The 26,306-nt window shown below is 32.3% G+C and overlaps 1 protein-coding gene across 8 annotated transcripts in view; it reads left to right on the top strand.

Moving 5' to 3' along the window:
* The window catches only part of Rbfox1 (RNA-binding Fox protein 1), a 64,645-nt gene that overhangs the window by 2,469 nt on the left and 35,870 nt on the right, over positions 1-26,306 (top strand). For 3 of the 8 annotated variants that reach the window (XM_090105874.1, XM_090105876.1, XM_090105875.1), the window contains exon 1: positions 21,025-21,372. The exons of 1 other annotated variant lie outside the window; for it this stretch is intronic. In XM_090105874.1, the coding sequence (XP_089962000.1) occupies positions 21,361-21,372 (12 nt within the window). In that variant the 5' untranslated portion in view covers positions 21,025-21,360. Of the gene's footprint in view, positions 1-21,021; positions 21,373-26,306 lie in introns of those variants that run through there. 4 more of the 8 variants (XM_090105877.1, XM_090105873.1, XM_090105872.1 and 1 more) reach the window with 2 other exon arrangements.

Raw genomic sequence — 26,306 nt, 5'->3', positions numbered from 1 at the left:
AAAATGTGAGCATTTTTCCAGTCTTCAGGAAATTGACCAGAGGAAATGGAAAAATTTAAAATGTGAGTGATGATAGGTTTAATGATAGGAAGGATGGGGATGATCATGTTCCGACCAATACAGTCACTTCCAACCGCCTTAGAGGTGATTGACAATATGCACTTCTCAACACCACAATCGGTAAATTGACGCAAAACAAACGGAGGAAAATCAGGAGAAGGTTAGGTTAGTAGCATTTATAAAAATAAATTGCTATGAGCTTAAAGCTCAGAGCTTTTTATGATTGAGTATGAATAGGTCGACGTACATTTGTATAACCATTAAAGAGTATAACAAACAACAAGTGATTTAAATATTATACATAGCCCAGGTATGTTATGGTGATCTATGATGGTTTTCAAGACGTAGGTTATCTGAAGCATGAGGGAGATATAGTTTATACAAAAGACTATTACAAAATATAAACAATTTTCAGACGTCGTGAGAAACAGCTGTTGATTGCATACATTTATAGAGGCAGTCGACAATTGTGTAGAACTGAAATACCTGTATCTGATAAATAATATTCTACTAAGTATGTACATCTACTTATATACAAGTAGCAATTCACATAATTATAACGTAGATTTTTAGTGAGCCATGCCGCCCATGCCTATGCATTAGTACCTTTTTAAAGGTAAACTATAGATAAAAGCTTTTGTTCGTTTGTGATTACTCATTTCCTAGTGCCGTGAAATGTATTTCATTGATTTTGCAAAGCGCAAGTCATCAATATTGTAAGCGCGGGCATTAAAGTTTGAGAGCTATAAAGGCCCAGAAATTACAGGAAAATCAAACCTGACGCATAAATAAATCATTTTGTAAAGGTATTTAGCAGACAAAATAAAAAATATTTAATTTGAAGTTATTGCTCTACAGTTCACTGATTAATTAGGTCATCCAGTCCTATAAAAATCACCCGATCAAATAAGACGAATAAAAATCTTTATAACAAGATAATTAATTGTTGTGTTGTTTGAAACTAGATAAAACTTTATTTACGTTGTATATTATGGGCATTGGGCTATGGCCCAATTAAAATATAATTAGGTCGATATCATAATAAGCAAAAATTGTTGATGTAGGTACTTTCTTTCCAGAAACGATTCTTCTCATATTTTTATAAAAGTAAAGAGAAGACGTATAAAAGTAAAGAGAAGCGTTTTCGCTACGAATAGTTAGGTATAATATGTTTAATGTGTGTTTGCAAAGAAGCGTCATCAGAAGTGAATAATTTTGAAAATTTTGATGATAATATGCTTGAATTTATAAATATATATTTAGGTATAAATCGTTCGTTTTACTTGGGTTCACTATCGTTCCTATGTTTGAATCATTAGTCTTTTATGCAGTCAAAAGGTTATCGGATATATTGTGTATCGTATATGTATATAATCATAAGAACTTTATCTATCGCTTTCACTTTATTTCTTGCCTATGATAATGTTAAAAACATAAACTGTTATCTATCTAATTAAGCCAGTCTAGCTCGAGCCATCACGGACACGCTTAGCGTTTGAAGTTTAATCTAGTTTATTTCGCAACCTATAAACTTTACACAAAGCTAATAAGTAGATATAATATTTATAGATATGCGTACAAAGGATAGGAGATAGAATGCATCAAATACGAAAAATAGGTAAAAAAATTACATCCTGTAAGTTTGTTGTGTTTTAACATTTGGTGCACTTTATTTTTTGCACCCAGACAGTATTTAATTCATATTGAGTAAACGTGGTACATCGATACGCAACCAAACTATTCACAAACAATATTAGTAGTCCTTTGTGTAGCCGCACAATTTACAAAGCATATCTCTAGACTCTAGCGTAGAACGATACCACAGTATAAAGTAGGTATTAAACTGACGATAAGCTTCCTCTGCAACCTATATGTTAAATTTAAACTTAAAAGAACGTGACGTGCTTTATGTATGAAGCGGATATGCATATTTTTTCATTAATTTTTCTGTTCATTTTTAAAAATAGACAACTCGTGTATTAGAATATCGGTCATCAAATCTTAAGTTAATCAAAATTACGTAATATGATATAATCAGTAATTACATATTAACTGTATTGTTAGCGTAAAATCATTTGTGATTACCAACATTTAGTGAGATCAATTAATCAGTTTACCAATGCAATACTAGCAAATTAAAGAGATTATGGGGTTTTGTTACCCACGTAGAATGAAAGTAGTAAATTGTATTAAACATTTATTCAACCTTTCACTGTTACAATATTATTTAAATCTATACGAATGTTTCACCAAAGAGTCTAGTTATAGGAGACAAATCACAAGCAAGCGTTGAGACAATCAAAATAGCTTACGTATCTACCGCGAAGTGGCTATTGCGTATTAACTAAGAAAATTAACGGTCGAAGCCGTTTGAAACTCTGTCAAATGCGTCCCGCTTCGGAACGCCACAGACAAATAAAACATAGATAACAAAAGTGGCAACGCCACACCACCCCCCTACGGAGAGAAATAGGCTACGGTGAAAAAAAAAAAATAATTAAAATAATAATAATTAAGCAATAAAACAAATCAATTAACTAATTTTTACGGATGCTTAAATTTCACTCGTCTACCTGACCTTGTGACATAAGGTTGTGAGGATGGAATGGGCGCGGGAAGCTGCGGAGGTGATTGAGGAGAATTTCTTGCCGTAGGTATCTCGGCAGGTTGCTCCAGTGGAGCAGATTCTATGTATGCCGGTTTCACGCGGTTGATGCTGACGGTTGTGCGTTTGCCCTTTATTTCCAGAGTAATCGTCTTGCCATCACTGGCTCGATCAACTACCTGGAATGGACCCGAGTAAGGCGGTTGCAAAGGGCGTCTTACGCTGTCATCTCGTAGAAAGACATGTGACGCTGTTTTCATGTCTTTGAAAACGAAACTAGGAGTTTGCGTGTGACGAGAGGCTGCGATCGGGCGTAAATTGGCCATTCTTTGTTTAAATTGTGAAACAAAATCAGCAGCATCAAATATGGTGTCAGTATCGGCAGCTGGCATAAGAAGCTCGCCAGGAAGACGCAGAGGTTCGCCATACAGCATTTCGGCTGCAGTGGCTCCTATATCTTCCTTAAACGCGGCACGCATGCCTAAAAGAACCAACGGTAGAGAGCGGACCCATGTGTCACTGTGGCACATAAGAGAAGCCTTAAGTTGCCTGTGAACTCGCTCAATCATGCCGTTAGCGCAAGGATGGTAGGCTGTTGTTCTTATGCGTTCTGTGGCGAATCGCTGCATCAGCCGACGAAAAAGATCGGACTCAAATTGCGTTCCTTGATCCGTCGTGATGATGGAAGGGACACCAAAACGCGACACCCATTCTCTCGTGAAGGTCTCGACAACCTCATCCGCAGTTATAGTGCGCATTGGCCAGACCTCTGGCCACCTGGTGACTCTATCAATTGCCGTTAAACAATATCGATACCCGTCACATGTTGTTAAGGGGCCAATAATGTCGATATGGACGTGGCGGAACCGACCAGGTGGAAGATTAAAATCTCCAAGTGGAGCAGAATTGTGGCGCGACACTTTGGCACGTTGACATGCCTCGCAAGCGCGAGCCCACTCCTTGCAGTCTTTGTTAACCGAAGGCCAGACGTACCGCTCGGTGATGAGTCTGACAGTGGCTCTACCACTGGGATGGCTTAAATCGTGAAATTTTGTGAAAATTATACGCCGTAAATCAGGGGGCACGTAAGGACGAGCTTTTCCGGTGGAAATGTCGCAAACCAATGTGGGGTTTTGTTACCCACGTAGAATGAAAGTAGTAAATTGTATTAAACATTTATTCAACCTTTCACTGTTACAATATTATTTAAATCTATACGAATGTTTCACCAAAGAGTCTAGTTATAGGAGACAAATCACAAGCAAGCGTTGAGACAATCAAAATAGCTTACGTATCTACCGCGAAGTGGCTATTGCGTATTAACTAAGAAAATTAACGGTCGAAGCCGTTTGAAACTCTGTCAAATGCGTCCCGCTTCGGAACGCCACAGACAAATAAAACATAGATAACAAAAGTGGCAACGCCACAAGATCTAGTTGTTACTGTTATTTTATCAACAATAAAATATTAAACAATTTGTAATAAAGCATAAAACTTATTTCTGATATGTAATTTTGCTAAAATAAATACGTTCAATTACTATTAGCCTTTAGTCATAAGTATAAAGTAACTATTTACGAAGATTAAAAAGAGACTCGCAGGTAGGTTGTTACTTGTTATAGCTACGTTCTCTGTGCATTATGAGATTTTCAATTTCAATCTCATATTATGATGTTTCTTTGTGATTGGTTTTATATTGTAAGTATGTTATGATTTCTTGGAAGAAAAGTTTGAAAGGTTGAGTAAAAATAGTACAAAATTATAGCAGTGTTCTTAAAGTCGTAGCTCCCGTAACTTATTGATGCTTATAATTGTTAATAGATAAAATAGAACTTTAAATACATTTTATTACGAACTATTTCTTTTGAAATCGATAAAGAAAGAAGTATATAATTTCTTTTTCTTTTAATTTTACATATATTCTACCTACCCAATAGTGATAGCACAGATCAAGATAATATGTAATACGAAACTAAGATATTTTATAATATAGGTACAGTATACGTACACGTACCTATTAAATTAGAATGTGGTGACTGCCAAATTAATAATTCAGTAAATAAATATCGTCAAAAATTTAATCACGTTCTTAGGATTTAACTTAAGCGAGAGGGATTTAAACAGCACAATAAAGCGACGTTGAAGGCATTATAACAGGTCCTAAGGGAATAAGTATATCCAGTAATATTGTGTTTAACTTGATTTATAAATCGCCCTGTCTAATGATGATGAGGATTGTAGCTAATATAATTAAATGTATACGACCGAACATAATGTAGAGTCAGGCCAGTTACCTACGACTTTTTAAAATTAATAACCACTGTCGATATCGTAGATATTGTATGATATTTGATTTGTTGAATTTACAGTTTATGTATGATTACAATGATACAGGTAGGTACTTAGTTACATTATTTTTTATCAATTTTAGCATTACATTTGCGAAATCGAAATTTTTATTACAACAACGCTTTGTTAAACAAGAATTTATAATAGTAACTTCTCTATTTACAATGATTTCTAATCATCCAGTCAACTAATTACCTACTCATAGCATCAGGGAAATACTCAGAAACATATCTTTCTTAATTAATCACAACACAGGCTGGCTTAATCTTAAGCGAAAAACAGTACTTTGTTTTACTTGTCCGTTAGAATGTTTTCTGCATGATATGTAAAAGAAAATATGAGAAACGTTTGTCAAAAGTTATATTATGACAAGTTCTTTGTGATAAAGAAGACTGTTTACAAAGGATTCTACATTTAGAACAGTGTGTTGAAGAAAACGGCTCTCATAATATTATAAGTGAGAGATACACGTTTTAGCCATGTACCTAGATACTCTCCTTTGGGACGTAAGAACCACTTATTCAAGCTGCTTTTCTATTACAGACGTGTCTCTCGCACGCCTATAAATATATTTTTTTTTCGTATCATTTGAATTTAACATCAAGCTTTTATAGCAAGCTTGTAGGATGTCATTTGCAAGTTCGTTGTTTCCAGTACATTTACTGTACTACTTGTAAAACATAAATAGGTACTTATTTTAATTAATTAATTTTCTTTCAATACTTACTTTAAATATAATACAGTAAAAGCTCATTTATAATATTTTAAAAGCTTAGGTGATTTTATAATTTTTTATTTTTCTAAGGATTTTTAAATATTTTACCACATCATACTTATTGAAACAATGTCTATACCTACGTAGGTACTTGTTGCTTTACTCTAGCTACCTTCAATAAGTCGTTTATCCCGTATAATAAATTAATTATCGAATGCAAATAATAAAAATCCCAACGCATGAAAAGTTTCATGTAATCTCGTTTAAGTTCCATCTTAGTTCCGGTCAATAGTCTAAGTGCCGGCTGTAAATTTCACCGAGAATCTCATGCCTCGAAGAACACGTAAGTCCGTCTTGGCTGTTGATAAACAGTGTCAGATGCCTGCGGGCGCTTGAACTAGTTTAAAGTAGGTTTCCCTGTAAAATGATGCTTCAATTAAACACGCGAAGAGATAAAAGCACAAATCCGTGAAATATTTAAGTTGACAACGTTCGAGCTTTTAAAATAGCATAAACAGTCTCAACATTTTATAACATAGGTCACATTTTGGGTGTTTCATGATCCATCTATACCACAATGTTAATTAAGTGCGATAGGATATCATCTACATTCTACAGTATTGAATTAGCAAAAGATTATTTTTTTTCAATAAATAAATTTTCCGTAAGACCATAGTGAACTTTATTTCTTAAAAAGGGTAATTTTTTTTACCTACAAACTAACTAAGAGGTGATGAGGATGAGGAGAAATTTGACCTTTACATTTTGAAGTTGCGTTACTAAAATAAGTCGAACGAAATGTTGATAATATAAAATGTCAACAACATTTCACATAAAATGTAATTAATTTCCTACTAGTATCTATACTAGAACTTTAAAAAATTTATATGTGGTATGGTGACCTAAAATACAGGTAATTTTTATTACCTAGTTTGGTACCAGTCTCCCACTTATTTATATGTAATGGAAATGTGTACTTATTTAATGTAACCAATGTGAGAAAATAAACTCTTTTTTATTTTTTATTTTTTTTTTATATGAAGCAGTTTATGTTAATGTTATATCACATGAGTAGATAAACTACATAGGTATGTATAGTGTTTTTAAATTTTACTAATAGACCCTATTTATATTGCCAAATAATTACTAGGTACGTGCCTAACCTAAATATTGAATTACCTATAACAAACATTCATAAATAATGTCAAATCATTGTTAAAATCAGGGAAATGAAAAATATTATTACCATTTTGTATATAGCTAAAAGCTGAATGAAAATGTGAATGTTCCTATCCTTCCATTAATTGCAATTAAGTGCGAGTTCAGGGACAGTTTAACGAAACCTTTTAAACGACGACATGGCTTCATCGGTAAATAGCTCGTAATAGTATCATGTTAATGTTTGCGGTAATAGTCCCTTCATTGAAGATAATTTGTCGCAAATACTATACTATGAAATCTAGGTAAATCACATGAAAATGCGGCTGAAAGGAAATAAATACTATTTCCATATTATGTTTCAGTTGTTGTTTTTCGATATCATTGCATTATTAGCACATTTTCATAGTTATCCTGCGTTCGCGTAGAATTACGTTTAAAAATTATTTTAATAGAAAAGCAATTTTCTTGTTTATATACAAATAAAATCCTTTTTGATATTATAGGATTAAACATTGATATTATTCAGTATTCAATATTTAGTTGTCAAAAAATTATAATGGACTTAGAAGCCTTGGTCCTTGGTGCACATCACTCTCCCAAAATTTGCTTCGTTGTGATATTTCGTTCGTTTATATGAGATTTTTCTAATAAATTATTCTTGGGTTTCAAATTTTATATTTTAATATTATTTCATATTTAATAATTCTATTTCATTATAAGAGATTAAGAAGCTTGGTACGAAGTACGTGGATCTGTGAACTTGTAAAATCAACAATCGTTATAAGTTATGACTTATAATGAGAAGTAGTGATAATTACAGGAGAAAAATAAAAACCACTGAAACCGTTCCCCTTGATGAGTTGGGTATTAGTTTCTTTGTGTGGAAATGGGTTTGTCCTCGTTTATTGAAAATGGTTGGATACCGCTGAAAGCTACAGAAGTAGGACGTTTAATGGTAGATACTTAATATCACCAATATTGTTAAAATCTGTCTGTTCATGGGAAATATAAATTAAATTTATTGGATATTGTATAAGCGATTATTATCTAAGAGACTAAGAATGCCAAAACATAAATAATAAATACTTATAGATCTCATCAATACTGAATTACCTACTTTACCTATTTTACCATTTATCAAACACTTAACCTTACTAAGTTATCTTCAGTATTTATTCAATAAAATGCGGCACAATCCTTCTAAATTTCACCCTTTTATTGAACACGAGTTTACTAGATGAAAAAGTGAGTAGTTTGATTACTTTGACACGCGACGCAAGAAAGTTATTATTGAAAGAGCTTATGAAGTTTTTGATTAATATGTATTGGAGCATGAGAAAGTTTACCTTATAATATGGCGTAAGCACTTTTTAACCTCAGCTATATTGGGCCGCGTTTATAAGTTACATTACATTTAGGCGTCAAATGTTTAATATTAGATGATATTAGGTAAACTGTAAATGTATGGACATTAATTGTTTGAGAGCATAATAATTTGAATTAAAATAAAGAATTGTAAATGATCAATTGGTAGGTACATGAATATTCTAGAATTTACCCCTACCTACCCGACCCAGTCATGCAGAAACACTACATAGGTATCTAATAGGAAATAAAATATGGGATACTATTATCACAGACTAAGTAATTATATTTATAATAATATACTACTATTATAATAGTATAATATTAAGCTAAGCAGTTGTAGCATAGTAGATATTGTAGATATAGTAGAGCAACTACAGCTGTAAAAAGGGAAAAATTATCACAGTAAAGTAATATAGTTATTTTTGAGCTTTCAGATAATTCAGAGATTTCAACGAACAAAAACCCACCGATGTATACTTTTAAAAAGGAGAAATTTTAATGTGAGAATTTTTGATTCAAATAAGGGTGCTTTTTCGATAACGAGTGAAAAAAAACAGTGTTTTTGGGATATGAAAAGGAAATTTGATAGGTTATAAAATTTAATAATGATAAGAAAAATTGTTTGTATGTAAGAGATAAAATGATATCTACAGATAAAAAATTAGAGGCAATGTGAAAAAAAAAAAAATATTTATACAAGATTAGAATTGTACATATACATCTTGCTACCTACTACCACAGACTAATAATAATATACTACGGCTACTACCTAGTTATAAACTTAACCAATATAATTTTATTACATAAAAACTTAACAAATTTTTACCCTTAAAAACTCAACCCCTTCCACTTCACGACCTCTGATCGCCGTTAATTTATTTTTCTTCTTCATTTTTCAATATACTTTTCATTTTCCAATGATTTTCATCCCACTATACTTATATTTTTTAACCTTTTACCATTTTTAAAAGCTTTACGCCCTGGTCTAATTATATTTGAATTAACAAATATCAAGTTCGATCAACATTGTATACCTATAACGGGTTTTCTCACACTTTAGGGCAGTCGATTTTTATTCCTTATCGAAAGCACGCGATGGATAATTGTTTGCCTTGGAAAAGAAACTCGTATAAAATTGCGCTATTAAATACGATTCGCATGCTACAATACAGATATATATAACACTGCTGTGATTGTTAATACATAAATAATAAAAAATATTACAATTTCAATTAAACATGATAAGGAGAAAACTTTATACCGCCCGGAGACAATGCCATTAAGTAATAACATCATCCAAATCCTTTATTATTTTATATTTATATTATAATACGATTTTTGAGAGTATATATGTACCATAAAATATATGCTGCATGGACCAGGTGTTGTCATATTCAATGCGTAAGGTGATAAAAATCTTTAGATGACACGCTGTTCATTATATTATACTCAGATTATAGAATGAGAAACTGAGTATGGCTGGCAGAAGTACCTACCACTTTAATTTAATTATTTAAACGCATCTTCATATATGCGGAGTGCGGACGTTCTTTATACGTTGTGTTATTATTATTAACTTTATTTTAAACCTAAAGTATGCTTCAAAATTGCATACGCATTCAAAGGCATTAGTGAAAAAGACAAAATTGAAAATCTCAATTCATCTTTACAGTTCAAAAGGCTATAAAATGTAGGTATGTATGTACTTTCAAAACTCTCTCTATTGAGTTTTAATAAATGAATACATACATTAAAAATGTACCTAAAAATAAATCTGGGTAAGAAATCATCATTAATAACAAACCGAAACATTTTTCATTCTCCTATACAACAGTGTAGGTAATAGTGACTTCATGGGGTTATTTGCTTATCAAAGATCTTAACGATTCACCCTAGCCCAGTTTCCGCCAGCATTTGTTACCCTCGACTTTTTGAAGTGAACCAAAGAGCTATCGCATTTCATTTGGGTATAAATACATATGAATTAAAACAACGTAGGTATACATTTTAATTATTCGTATGTTGTAATGTTCTCGTTATTTCCGCCAATCTAGCGACCTATAAATTATTGCGAAAGCAGTATACCTTATTGGTACCAAATCATATTTTGACTGTAACTAGGTTTAGTGCACAGGATGTTTCAATTTGATCGTGCACTACGTAATAACTAATAACTAATAACGTCGTGGACCGACCTACCTCAAATTAGATATATATGTATCAACTATTAACACATCAAAGAGGAATAAAATAGGTTATGCTTTGACTAAATATTTTAGAGAATTATTTTATCAGAAGTCTTGATTATTATCCCATCGAAGTGCTGATGAGGTCCCAGATTGAGCACGCCCTACTTCAAAAAGATTAATAACTGTTGTAAGTACCTGTGTGGTTATTTACCGTGAACGAATTCATACTAACGAGCAAATGTGTATGGTTTAATATTATAAAATATTTTATTTATATCATAGTTTATATTGTACTAGATTTCCGCCCTCGGCTTCGCCCGCGTTTTCAAAGGAAAACCCGCATAGTTCCCGTTCCCGTGGGTTTTCCGGGATAAAACCTATCCTATGTGTTAATCCAAGTTACCCTCTATATGTGTGCTAAATTTCATTGTAATCGGTTCAGTAGTTCTTACGTGAAAGAGAAACAAACATCCATACATCCATACAAACTTTCACCTTTATAATAGAACTAGCGGTAGCGGTCCGCCCCGGCTTCGCCCGTGGTACATATTTATGTTTTCTCTACATAAGAACCATCCTGGTACTTCAAGGGATATAATAAAAAAAGAATTATCGCAATCGGTCCACCCGTTCTCGGGTTATGCGCTTACCAACACATTTTGCGATTCATTTTTATATTATAGACTAGCGGTCCGCCCCGGCTTCGCCCGTGGTACATAATATTTACGTTTTCTCTACATAAGAACCATCCTCGTACTTCAAGGAATATAATAAAAAAAGAATTATCGAAATCGGTTAAGCCGTTCTCGAGTTATGCGCTTACCAACACATTTTGCGATTCATTTTTATATATAAGAGAAGATGTACATATACCTATCAGAATTTGTTTTTATTTAACGCAGAAGCCGTTCACCGAGCAAATAATCTATATTTTATTGGATATAAGATAACTGTATAAGTAATATACACAGTAATATGTATGCATGTTCCCATTTATCTTTAAAATGTTTAACAAGTTACTAATTGATGACACAACCTTCAGAAATTGAAATACTCGACTATAGTAATAAGTAATAACATCATTAGCATTCATTTCTAATAAGTTATTATTTCTGTAAACAACCGAAAATTCTTAATTAACGGATAAGTACCTACTCAAAACTTTTCGAAACTTAACGAAACAATTCAGAAGATTGTTGTTTACCTATACCTACATAAATTTTAATCCATTAAAAGCAATAAACAGACATGTATTTGAATATCTATCAATTACGGCGCGTATAATTGCTAATCAGCAACTAAAAATAATTATAAATGTTGGTTCATTGATGAATGTTACAATAATGAGGATTTAATGAAAAACGCTGAACTGGCTTTCCGTGATGAATGAAAACCGTGTCGACGCTGTCGCTGGTCAACGGCAGTATTATGTTTTTTCCATATTTTTGTTTCCACAATTTCAACGTTATTACAACTTGTTTTATAAATGAGCATGAATTGTAATTAAAAAAGGAAGTGGTTAAGAATATTATATTTTTATAACTGCCCTCCGTTGGTATAAAATGTAGAGCATTAAGTAAATACCGTATGAGACTGTCATTTGAGTATTATCTATTATCACAGAAATTACTTGTCGCATGTTAGTGTACCTACCTACTTATAATATAGGAAAAACATTTATAAAGGTAAAGTTTGACATAATTTATGCCAACGTTACGTAAAAATAAAGTAACGAGCCTACAGCTACGTCCTGTATAACTTTCTGCCTTTTCAATATCAAGGTTTTAGAAAGCTAGTAAATATTGTGTATTTGACAGGCACGACCTATGGGCACGACCTAAAAAACCAGCCCTTTCCGCAGTCGCACCTTTACAGTTCACATAAGAACATCATATTTTATGTAAACGTCAATCATGGTAGATACGAGCAATCCCCGGAGCTTATCGGAGCTTGAATCCAATTCTTGCTTTTTCATTATCCAATATTGTATTGAATTGTATTGGGGCTTAACTCTACCGGCTCAATATAGATAATTGCTTTTCTAATATGTCCAAATATCTAATTATAAATATTATTCTATTCGTATCTAGATATTATTATTTATTAATAATAAAAATATATAACAGTAAAATAAAATGTATTCTCGCAAAGTTACCTACTAAAAATAATGATTTTATTGTTTTATTCACACGACGCGACGTTTTGATTCAGATTTGATGGATACCTTGAGATTTGTAGGTGTAAGCGTGAGATACACAAGATTATCCATTAACCGAAGTCTAGACAGTATATCGACTTTATGTTAAGTCAGACATACAGTTTTGTCTGTAGAAATCAATTTAATTGTCTTCAAAGAAAGAGATTCTGTGCTCTATATTTTTATGGTACCTATGTTCATGGAGTTCTCCGTCAACTGTTTACCGCTTTTAACTGTTTTTTTTATTGAAGTATACCTACATATGAACAATATATGCTTATTGCATAAAGACTGGTATAACAATCTAAATGAGGAACTATTTTACGGGGTGAAGGTAACCTTGCGCGTCTAGCGCTATATGGGCGGTGTTAAGAACCTGCCCAAGCAATTATTCCCCACTCACAATAACTTTACTGTGCAAGTATTCGTTTAAGATTAGAAACTAAATTATATATACATGTACATGGAAATGAATAGATTGATAAATTACTCGAAGCTTTCAAATTATCAGCTCATACTCCGTGGTTTTTGTAATTAGGGCCGATTTTTCAATTCATGGTTAAAACTTATCCGCCCAATAAAGTATTACACGATAATATTAAAACCGTAATCTGTCTGTTTTTGAAATGGTAGTTTAATAAGTTATTCGACGAATAAATATTAACCAAGGATTGAAAAATCAGCCCTTAGTATATTAATTGAAGTCTAGGTACCTCACTCACGAGGCATTCAAATTATTTTCAGTTTTTATGGCAATATTAATATCAATCCTATTAAAAATGTTATAATATACGGTTTAAATTTCCATGAATTATGCTTTTTTTAACTTGCAGAAGGACCTCTAAAATTTATTTTAAAAACTTATGCATATATCGCAGAAGCTGAAATTTAAATAAAGTGTTACTCAATTGTTTCAGTAAAATAGTTTCACTCAAGCGAAATATATACATAATATCGCCTATATGTATACACCTCACAAACTAGAGAATGCGATAGTTGCTAATTGGTAAACTGCACTAGCTCGTATATTACCGCTCGCTCTCAAAACAAGACTAACTACCTAGCTTAATATGAAAAAAGATAATATTATTAAAATATAACATATTATGCACATAATACATACCGACGGGACCATACAACTGATTCCCTAAAAAAAGGTAACATTTTCCGCAGTGCAGTAAAGTGTAAAATTTTAATAAACCTTTATCTGAGAAGAAGTGTAGCCAAGACATGGGATATGTAGGTGGGTGGGGGCCGGGTAGGAAGTATATAAACAGAATGGCTGATGTCCGCGATGACCGCCGCGGCCGTCGCCCGTCACTCAGCGTCGTCGGCGGAGTCACCCCGCGCCACCCCATCACACCTTTGGACCTCTATTATCAAACGAAACTTTAGATAAGCCCAAATAAAATTGTGTTGTCTCTGAAACAACGCAATTTTCGTAATGGCATTATTTCCATTATAAAAGACCATTCCATTATTCATTTCATTTATTTTATAGTTTTATAACTACATGGACGATAACAATTTGGACCAAAAAATCAGTCGCATGCATAGCCAGTATTCATTATCAATTAGTTAATGTCATAGTTAATGTGCTCAAAATATTATGAAGCGAATATTTATTGTATCTTTCTTGACATTTAACCAGGGCAGTCGGGTCTTCAAATATGTGACATGTCATGTCTTCCCCCGGGGTCTTTGTAACCCTTTATGTAAGAACTGAGAACTAAAGATCCTTTGGCATTATTCATAACATTATATTAACTATATCAGCTTATTAATTTAGCAATGATATCCCTGGATAATAATAATTTAAACATTATTATAAGTATATTATATACTTATGTGCGGCTCCCAATCTTTACAGACATCTATCCTTTCTTATCCTTCATCTAATAATATAAACAATAGGAAATCAAAAACATATAATCCAACCTTCCTTAGACCTTAACTTGACTATTATTACAAGGCTTGTAATTTATAGTAAAGAGGTGTGTAGAGTATCCAGAGAAGTAGGTACTGAATACAATTGAAAACTCTATATCGTCCAAATTTTACTCTAAACGGTCTTCTATTTTCTATGAAGTTTAAACCCAGTTATTGCGTTTAGTTTCACTAAACTTACCTCTAGTACATAATATATAATATAAAGTTTTACTCACATTGTTGCGAATATCTGTACAATTGCTAGTTTTGGCATCAGTCCAATGCTGACATCTTACAGCCTTAGAAGAATTACCGTAAAATAAATAAAAAGCAAATAACTTTTGTCGCTGGTGATAATCTAGGTACTAGTTAAGTCTTTATAAAACCTTTATTTTAGGTGAACGTCGAACGAAAATTTATATCTTGCATAGAAATTTTTTTCTCTCATCTTTAACATCTAGCCTTTGGAAAAATTATCGTGAAAAATCGAGGCTATCAATTATTTCGAAAAGTTACCGTATTTTTATTCGACTCTTTATAAACACCCGCGGTGTGAATTTTATTGCATCGCATAATGATTTCAACTTTTTTTTAGAGTGATGCACAAATAATGAAGCAATTGTCGTCTTGTTTTTTAAGCTAAGTACGTTTTAATTAGATAATTAATTTTTGTAAGAATAAAAATATACTTTAAAACTAAAAGATATCTACCTACATCAAAACAAAATTTCGAATATTCCACTCCTTTATATTTTAACCTAAAGTTTAAGAAAGTTCACATATTTCACCTTCATGACTTGACAAAAGATTATTATTTTAAGCTAAATATCTTAGTAAGTATATAGACTTTTATAGACCATTATTCCAGTAATAGTAGTAGTACTAGTACCTAGTTAGGTATATTATATCGTAAGACTGCAAAATCGCCATTTAGAACAGCCTTTGAATACCGAGCCTTCGAGTTAAAAGAAACTGAAACGCGGTTGAGAGCAGTATAAAGTTTATGAATGCCTTTGCAAGATTGATGTATCGCACTTAACCCTAGCACGAGGCACAGTTTAACTACGATTATGTGCATTTCCTAATGCCCGACTTCCATAGACGGTATGTTATGATAACACTGTTTATTTAGGCCACCACTTTGTACCTATTTCACGTATATGAATGTATTACAACGTTGTAAAATTAATTGATATTTGATATTCGCTGCATGTGCAGTGTCTATAATTATAAGACTTTCATTAAAAAGGGGTAATAAATAATTAAATATCTCTAGTGCCTAGTATGTAGGTATATTACACTACTAGTACCTATATAGTTAGTACATATTTTATTATCTGTGGTTATATACATAAGACAATAATTACAACGCGAACGTAATGTTTCCGAATGTGTTTAATCTGAAATACTGTACCTATATTAGATACAAATTAATTTTTAATTTTAATATTCCTCATATTTCTTTAACTAATAGGTAGGTACTTTCAGGCTCTGTAAATTCTTATTTTTACCGACAAAAATATCATTAATTTATATTTTTGTGTTTATAATGAAGTATACAGATAATAATTTATATTCATTTATCATTTTTATAATCTGTATACTTCAAAATTTATGAAAAAACATGTAGATATTATATAGGTACCTATAGCTATTGCCGATAAAATATTATGTGAAGCGGTGGTTTGTGGGTGGTTTGGTCTCCTAAAACCACCAATCACATAGAAACATTATTTATCACACATTAAATAAAATTACGTACGGTTTATGTAATATGATAGTAGGTGCCTTTAATCTTGATGACGATTCCAACTAAGATTCCAACCCTAACAATCTAAGTGCGGAAGACAATGACTGTACAAAAGTTTTAATATGTATCTGCTTTGTTTACCAAGTTATTTTAATATCTCTTTAAACACAAATTTTTAAACAATACCGTCTTTCCATTGTTGGCATATTGTTGGATTAACCCATTTTAAAATAGGTACGACTTGTGACGAGCGTTTCAGCTCGTTTTTTAAGAAAATCAAAATACCTAGCTAGGTATATATAATTATTTATACTTGATAATTATTGACACCGAATTTATTATTCCGAAATTCCGAATGTAGCCCATATTTTGATTCGATTCGATTATCCTAATTAGGTAGATAGCTAGGTACTGTGTATACCTAGTATGCTGTATGGTATCTATTATTAATTATTAAACAATTTAAACAATTATTATTATTATTAAATAATAACTACTTGTAGGTACCTAGCCATAATATGGATACATAATATGATGTATTAAAAAGTATAGAAATAATTATTCTATAACTATAATATGAAATAATTTGGAAAATCCAAAAGTGCACGCCTCATAATATTTTTTTAATAAATATTTATTAATTATTATTTTTGTTTATTTAATAACAATTAAACCACATCGAATCAGACCCTGAAAAATGAAAGGGTTCTATTCCTGAGCATACTCAAGCGTAAGAGAAAAAAAAAGACTCGATTAGTAAAGTATTTCGGTCGCTATCGTGTTAACAAGAATAAAACCGGCCAAGTGCGAGTCGGGCTCGCGCACAAAGGGTTCCGTAGCAGCAAATATAATAAATTACAGTTAAATCAACCTATCTCAAAAACTATAAGAGATACTTTGATCAAACCAAAAATCGTTGAAAGAGTTAATTAGCATGCATCACCTCTATTTTTTTTAGAATTTTATACCCCGTAGTTATAAAAATAGAGGGGGGGGGACATACTTTTTACGACTTTGAGAGCTGATATCTCAAAAACCGTTCACTTTAAGAAAAATGTTTTTTAGAAAACTTTATATCATTTTAAAAGACCTTTCCATTGATACCCCACACGGGTATGTACATCGAAAAAAAAAATTTCATCCCTCAGTTACATGTATGGGGGGCCCCACCCCCAATTCTTTTTTTTACTATTTAGTGTCATATTTTTGTAGCGGTTCATACAACACATATTCCCATCAAATTTCATCACTGTAGTACTTATAGTTTCCGAGTAAATCGGCTGTGACAGACGGACAGACGGACAGACGGACAGACGGACATGACGAAACTATAAGGGTTCCGTTTTTGCCATTTTGGCTACGGAACCCTAAAAAAGGATCCGCACATACAGACACACGGACGTCCAAGACAGAACTTTTTTAAACTGTTTTTTAACTAGTTTAAATAACAAAAATGACATCAAAAATATCATGAACGTTAAAAATAGTGTTTTCTCTTAATATGTGTGTGTATGTATTATCTTACAAGTGCAATGTATGATACATAAAGACATTTTAAGTTTGAAAAATCAGATGTTTTGCGCGAAGTGACAGTAGTACCCACCTCAACGCTTCGCTTATGAGGCGTGCAAAATATTATATAGATAAGTACCAAACTTAAAATAATTTTAACATAGGTACGTTAAAATTAATTTAAGTTTTAATCTAAGGCATCTTTGCTTTTTATAGAGTGTACGATAGAATTATTGTTTTTCATATCATTATGCATATAAACCTATACTTTATACATAATGAATGCTTAAAGTAAGTTTTATTCATTATGATTATACTGAAGAGTTTATTGTACGATATTTAAAAAATTTTAAAAATAGAACAAAGTTACAGGAGTTTTACTCAGTTGATATTGTTCTTAACTTGATTAAAATTTTGTGTAAAACTTTAGCACAAAATTGATCGAAACTTTTGTAATTAATTTATTTTCTTATTGTTATATATGAATAGTAATGAATGTTAAACATCTATTGTTGATTGAGTGGTATCAAGATTGGGAATATATTAATTCTTGTATTTGGGTAAGGATAATATTTGTTTTATATAAATTTGAATTCATTAATCATTTCCATTCGGTATAATTTAAATTGATTATACCTACTGTATAATGTTCTTATCATATAATTTTAATTTGATTACTAAAGTACATATATATAACAAAAATCTACCTATTTTCCATCTATTTTCTTTTTTGTATTGATGGAGTCAAATAGTCCGTAGATCTGCTTGCGTATTTTTTATTTCTGAATGAAACGAAGAATGTAATTTATGGACTATTATGAACAACTTTACACATTTTCTAGGATTGATCATTATATCTTACATAATATGTTTTGTTGAAGTAGGTAGCCTAAGTTTTGAACTTTTTGAAAAGATAGAATCGACATTACCTATCGCTATAACGGTCATTTTCAAAAGATAAACCTAATTCAAATGGTTTTGTTTGAACATTTTGGAAAATTAATTACCTACATAAATAGTTCTTGTCAATAGTGAATAGGCTTTGAATAGATATCCTTTTTAAATATGCACATCGCGATTCGCGACATTGTCTGTGCACATCGCAGACAATATGTCGATAGGGCCCGCATGTCGGGGTTGAGAGATAGGTAAGTAGAAATCTCTTCTTCTTCTGTAAAAGAAGAAGTGCAAAAGAAGGAGTGTTATGGTTTTTGAGTGTATGTATGAATGTAGATTGTAGGTATATTTAGATATTTCTTTGGCGCGCTGTACCTTCTTCTGAATCGTGGTAGGTAGCCGGTAGGTAGTGAAAAAGGCTATATAAATTAACAATCCGTTTTTTGTTTTCATAATAACTAATAATAATTCTTGTTCATCAGTATAATCGAAAATGAATGTATACGTACGTGTATGTTAATATAAATATCCACGATTAAAAAGCTAGGTACTCTGAGCTAGTTAGCCATTTTGTTCATATTATTTTCGATTTTTTCCAGGAATAATGCCATCTAGTGAATTAGTTTATAAGTAAAGTAATGAAAGGTGCAGCTAATGACGACGCACTGTATTTAAACTCCTTATTTTCTTTACGTTCATAATAGATGGCGCTGTGAATTTTCCAAACGAATCAGTGCAAACTGCAAAACGTAGTATATTATCACATATTACAATTATTATTTACTAGATTTCCGCCCGCGGCTTCGCCCGCGTTTTCAAAGGAAAACCCGCATAGTTCCCGTTCCCGTGGGATTTCCGGGATAAAACCTATCCTATGTGTTAATCCAAGTTACCCTCTATATGTGTGCTAAATTTCATTGTAATTGGTTCAGTAGTTTTTACGTGAAAGAGTAACAAACATCCATACATCCATACATCTATACATCCATACATCCATACATCCTTACAAACTTTCGCCTTTATAATATTAATAGGATTAGTCTGTGGCAAAACTGATAAGACGTAGCTGTATAATATTTTTAGTTTGTGTCGTAAAATAAAAATATTTATCTTAATATTTCTAGTATTCGACTTTGTTATTGTCATTTAGTTTTCCCCTAAAAATACAAGTACCTAATACAGGTCTATATTTATACTAGCGGTCCGCCCCGGCTTCGCCCGTGGTACATATGAAAAATAGATGTGGGCCGATTCTCAGACTTACCCGATATGCACAGAAAATTTCATGAGAATCGGTCCACCCGTTTCGGAGGAGTACCTATGCAGACTAACATTGTGACACGTGAATTTTATATATAAGATTGAGTTAGCTCATTGGGTTCATTGTTTTCATCATAAGAATACAAATTGTTTTATTTGGCCTAGGTAGGTATCTACTGTACAGTCTACACGAAGTTTTGATATTTTTAGATTTTCATTACTTATCGAAGAAGATTCTTTATTGAATTCAATAATCCTTATAATATAATTGGTATCTATGAACTTTTTCTCTTTATAAATCTAATAATATAAATTTTACATCTTTAAAATCTCGACGTTTATGGAATTTATTGGTAGATCTCAAGAAATACAAATACATACCTACTTTATAACATTTCATCCCTTTGTATTAGGTACCTAGGTTTATAGTTAGATACAAAAGAATGGGAAGCAAAATTATCGGTGTGAGGGATGCTGCTGGATCCGCGGAGCCCGGGAACGATTCATTGATCCGAAGCATTCTCGGCAATAAGACAGGGACCAACTACAAGAAGTTCAATAACATAACCTCTCGTTCACTCATTGTTAAATAATTTTCTTTTTGTTTTAATATTTAACACGCATATTTACCGGTCAATCACATACTTAATTTACATTTTGTTTATAAGTAAGATATACTATTTTGTAAATTATTAAGAACTTAATGTTCTCATATTATTTTAATATTCAATCAAATACCTAAAAAATTGAAGGTGGGTAGGTAGGTATCTTGTTTTAAAATTAACTTTGGTTTTACACGATAATTGAAAATTGAAATAGAATAACGTAGATGGTACTTTACTAATAGAAAGCTTATAAACAAGAGTAGTAATTATTATTATTTGTATCTTGAAACTGAGTAAGTTCTACACAGTACACAATGAACATTCTACATAATGAAGTATGAGCAGTGCAGCTGGTCGTTGAATAAGTCAGATAAGGATAGATACATAGCTTCTCCCAGGCTGAGTGGCCGATCTGCGACGCACATTCTTCTCTCTCTTTCGCACGGGCGGCGGTTCGCACGAGTTCGTTGAGTCGCCACGCGTGCCCGTCCGTTGTTGCACATCGACGTCAACCGCTTTCAGTGCTATAGCGCGTTTCTTAGCGCTATATCTTCATAACCTTAAATTTTGAATTTCGTTTTATATTTTATTAAAATTATATTTTCGACAGAATACTCATGAATACTTCAAATTTATAACTTTAGTGGTGTGAAGTTAACGCCCAATAAAAAAGGCGGACGTGGAGTGTATTTTTGTGTAAGATAAAGTTATTACAAACGGCAAGCTGTGGGGTTCAGGGGCCTTTTTTTTGCCGCCGCAGGGGATGTACTATCCTGTAAGTACCTTTATATTTTTACTTATAAAATGAATAGAATATTTGAACTGTGTACCTAACTAAATTATAACATATACATACATCTTACAATCTAATCAAAACAATTGTATTTTCTAAGAATATTGTGGCGCATGGCGTTACCGGGCTTACATGGACGCCTCGGGATAAATGATCAGTTTAACATGAAAAACTTATATCTAGATTATAAAATAAAATGCTAAAAGTAACATAATTCCGACGAGATTTTTGCTCTCTCGCCAAATGTTTAAAGTGAAGTTGCTGTGTATCGTGCGGAAAACGGGCAATAGCGACTATGTTGTAGTTATGTAGCAATCCGTGCATTAACTATCGTTTATTTATAAAGGACGCTCACATTAAATTTCCAAGTTCCTTAATTTAGCCGTACGGAGGAGGAAATTTCATCTAACGTTTTGTATCTTTACATATATTTAGCTTTGTTTATACCAGTATATAGGTATATACCTATAAGTATCATTATAATTTTATCAAATTAATCTATAGACTTATTAACAACTCGCTCCAGACAATCCATTGTTGTGACATTGAACTGTGAATGAATCCATTGTTGTCGTTTCTTTCTAGGGAATTATGGTTTGTATTGGTTGGACAGAGAAAGATAGTGCGTAAAATCACTACTCATCTCTAATATCGTAAATAGTGCGTAACAAAATTATTATTTATGTTTCGAATAAGTATAATATACCATTGTATGATAAAATTGTATAGTACTATATGTTACCATTTTCGAGTATTTAGCTCAGCCGTCTTATTTTTAGCCCAGTCGCCCCTCAGATTGTGTAGCAATGCATGAGACGAATAGCGGCCTACATCCTACATCACCCTGTTAAACGAAACTAATTTTATGACGATCGTTCAAAAGCTTCTTTCGCTGCGAAATAGCCCGTTTATAAACAATCAATTAACAAGCTTTGATGATATTTTTATCGTATAAATTTATTGTTTTCATAATATAAATCAGGCGACGGCTTTGCGTAATAGTCTTATGCTTTGGTTAATATTCGGTACGTAGGTAGGTACCTATTTCAAAAATTTCTGTAAGCACAACTAGTGAACCGTCCTCGGCTTCACTCGCGTGCACTTCACGTGATCGCGCCATACCCGTTCTCCATACAAATTTCCATCCCCTATTAAGCTCCGTTCAGATTTTTGTCCCAGAAAGTTGCTTGTGTCCTTGTTACCATTCTGATATCCCAATTAAATCATCAATTAATTCTGTAATGTTATATAAGTATTTCATATACCCAGGTATCTACCTAGGATGCAACTTAAATATTACCACCACCTAACCATCAAAATATATGTGTCGTGGCCATATCGTAGATTTGCTCATTTCATGAAATGGCCAACATAGTTTGATCAGATCGTTAAATCGTCAACGTTTCACGATTTGGTCATCGACATTTGGTCAGATCGTATAAAATATCTTAGAGAGTCCATAAAACATTAAAAAATTCAGAATATTTTAAGAACTTGTTTATTGTCATTTAAGTTAATGCCGCGGTAGCGCCGGCGAATACCAGAAGCGAATGGTTTTTTCAATAGAAAACAGTTAGGTTAGGTTAGGTTAGACTTTAATAAACAACGCCAGAAGTGAATCGCTTTTAAAAAAAGAAACAAAAATGGTCGCATTTCGTGAAATGGCCATCCACGTTTGGCCAGATCGTGAAACGTTGGCCAAATCGTGAAACGTTGACGATTTGACTATCTGGCCAACTAAATTGGCCATTTCATGAAATGAGCAAATCTACGATATGGCCACGAGTATGCATATAGACATATCTAAGGTTAAGAATCTCCTTTTTTCTATAGGTACGCTAACAAGGTAGGTAGGTACCTATCTGAATTCGATCAAATGATATATTGGCTATAAGGGTTTAAATACAATAAGTCTATGCTTAGATAGTAATCCTGGCTAAGACAGCACGTAACGACGGTATTAATATTCTAAACAGAGCTAGGTATCTATTTTTAAATTCATTCTTTGTATTACGAGGATGTAAAGGTTGGAGGGATATGTAAAGAATAAAATAGTTACGACATTCATTGCAAATCGATAGTAGGTGTAACGATTCCACTTTTATACTCTTTTGCGATGATTGGCTCAGAATCGGATGCGATCAGGTGTTCATAGCGGTGCTGAAACAGGATGAGATGGATGGAGGGATATGAAAGTGCGCAATACAGTTACAAGACGTACCTATCTGAGAAACGTTTATAAATATTTTATCAAGTCTTGATTGAAAAGATAAAAAAGTAATGGAATGACACAAACTGTGAAGAATGACACAAAATATTAAGGATGTAGGTATATTATTTAAAAATTAAAAGTTAAAACACAATATGAAAAAAGTATGAATTTCTAGAATAGCGCCTAAAGTAGCCGCAATATCGTCGGCTTTACGCAAAAATAATAGCCACGGCACTCACTTGAAAAGTAATTTTGCCACAAAGAAGGGATGATTATGGGAACCCGTTCAACGTTCCAAGGTGAACACGTCAAGCAGACGATAATATGAGCAAATTATTCTTATACAGCCCTTTGTTCACAATTTAGGTTCATGGATATGTATTTAAGTAATTCTGTTCTGTTGGGTCGGCTTTGCTCTCCGCTACCTGCTTGCGGATGTTAATGCTGAGTCGCAGGTAGGCAAATAGCTGCCAAATTCTTGGAAATCCAAAATGGGTACCATGTTTTGTCTCTTTCTTGTACCTATAGTTTTCTCCAATTTTAACGTGGCATTTATGTTGTATTCGTTAAACTTGAAATGTTGTACCTAGGTATGTTACCTATATCTACGTTTCATAACTTTTTCGAGATCTTGTGAATACCTATTATATTTTTCATATACATATATATTATTATAACTATAAAAATAAGTTGTAAGTTAAAACAATTAATAACTCAATAATAACCTCTAAAACCTTTAGTTATTTTATACTGAAGCTTAGTAGGTACATATTCACAAAGAATTTCAATACTGTACGCAGATTAGATAATGATTTTCACAACAATACAGATGACATTCCATAACCAGCTCTGAATATGAAAATAAATTAAACATTTTAGTAAAGGGATTTATAAAATTGTGTATATCGGCTTCTTGTAGAATGTAGATGCATAAAATTAAAATGAATAAAAATCTCGTAGGTAACATAGGTACATAATATGCGTTTTGCTTTAATATGCAGCTATAATTATTATGGACTGTATTCTTTTGTTTCCATACACTATCTCTTCAGTATTGTTTGAATTATGTTTTGAAGATTAATGTGTCGTTCTTGTCCTGAAATAAAATTTGATGTTTGAAATTGATGTTTACCGTTCCTCAAAATAAATATCTTTAAGTAAATTTGCTTTCCTTAAAAGTAAACGATAATAAATACCTATATTACGTCAATATCGTATCGATCGTTTGTATAGTGGGTCTATTGTTTAAATTGGAATAATAATGTGGATGCTTATACCTAGGTAGCCCTTCGAAAAATTACCCGTAAATGAATGGTACATAACCAAATATTATTTGGCACCAAATGCGAGGCTTCATTCATTTTTTTTACAGATATTGTACCTACTTAGTGTTTAAGTTGTTTATAACTTTAAAAGCTTTAATTCAAATACTTCAAAGTTAAAATGATATTTAAAATAGCAAATTCGTATTTATTAATGTTATTTGAAACCACAGATTTGTCATAATGTTAATTAGTGCTTTCGACGAACAGATTATGAGTAAACTAGCTTACCGCCCGCGGCTTCGCCCGCTTTGTCTAAAACCTAATAAATTATACAGTGAAACCTGGTTAAGTGAGACATCAAGGGACCAGCAATTTCGTTTCACTTATAGAGGTATTCCACTTACCCAGTGTCTCAGATATACAGGTATAAATAAATATCTGTCTCATTTACAGAGGGTTCCAATAATAATTTGACATTTTTCAAATAAACATCTGTATGATAGTAAAGTGAAACTAAAACTGAAGGTAATTGAAGCTCAAAATTTGTACTTACGTACTTGGAATTACGTGTGGAATTTGTGGGTAGAATAAGAATGAGTAAACAAACAATGTTATCTCAGTTATAGAGGTTTATGCATATAAAATTTACTCGCTGTCTCAGTTATAGAGGTAACTATGATGATAAATCGAAAGAACAAATCCCAGATATAGAGGTTTACCTCGTCCCACTAACAGAGGTAATTCAGTGCTAAAGTGTTGGGACCTCAGCATGAGTTCCAGTTATGGAGGTTTCTCACTTATCCAGGTCCCACTTAACCAAGTTTCACTGTATAATAAAACCTTCCTCTTGATCCCTTTCACTCTATCTATTAAAAAAAACGCATTAAAATCCGTTGCGTAGTTTTAAATATTTAAGCATACAAAGGGACATAGGGACAGAGAAAGCGACTTTGTTTTATACTATGTAGTGATATTGACCTTTACCTTTTAATCGGGTCAATTTTCAGATTAATTTACACAAACGGTATATTTTTTCATCAATAGAACAACTAAGTATCTATTTTTGAGCTAGCTTTTTACGGATATGTGTGCAAATTATCTGAAACATCTCCAGTAATTTGTATCGTGTTCTTTTTATCACATCTTTTATTTGCTAACATGAATGAATAATTTGCTTGGAAATAGGAAATACAAAACTGACAAAAAGCTTTTAACTGTCTAGTGTTTATAAATTAAATAAAAATTAGGTAACTTAAGTTAGTGTTTAAAGAATGTTCTTTACAAACTGTTGAATGCTAACAAACATATTTTAATTAAAGCATCTGCATTTTTAGTAGGTAGGTAGTATGGAGTTAAACATTTTTCATAATAATAAAGTTTATAAAGTTTCAACGCGAAAAGCTGGTCATGCTTTATAAAAGTTCTTTATTCTTCGTAGG

This window comes from Colias eurytheme, chromosome 9, assembly GCF_061535395.1.
Source record: "Colias eurytheme isolate Ceu_HAF_F1 chromosome 9, ilColEury1 Martin Lab GWU primary, whole genome shotgun sequence".
NCBI classification, from domain to species: domain Eukaryota; kingdom Metazoa; phylum Arthropoda; class Insecta; order Lepidoptera; family Pieridae; genus Colias; species Colias eurytheme.
Note: the sequence above shows the minus strand (reverse complement) of the source record. Positions and strands in the feature narration are given on the sequence as shown.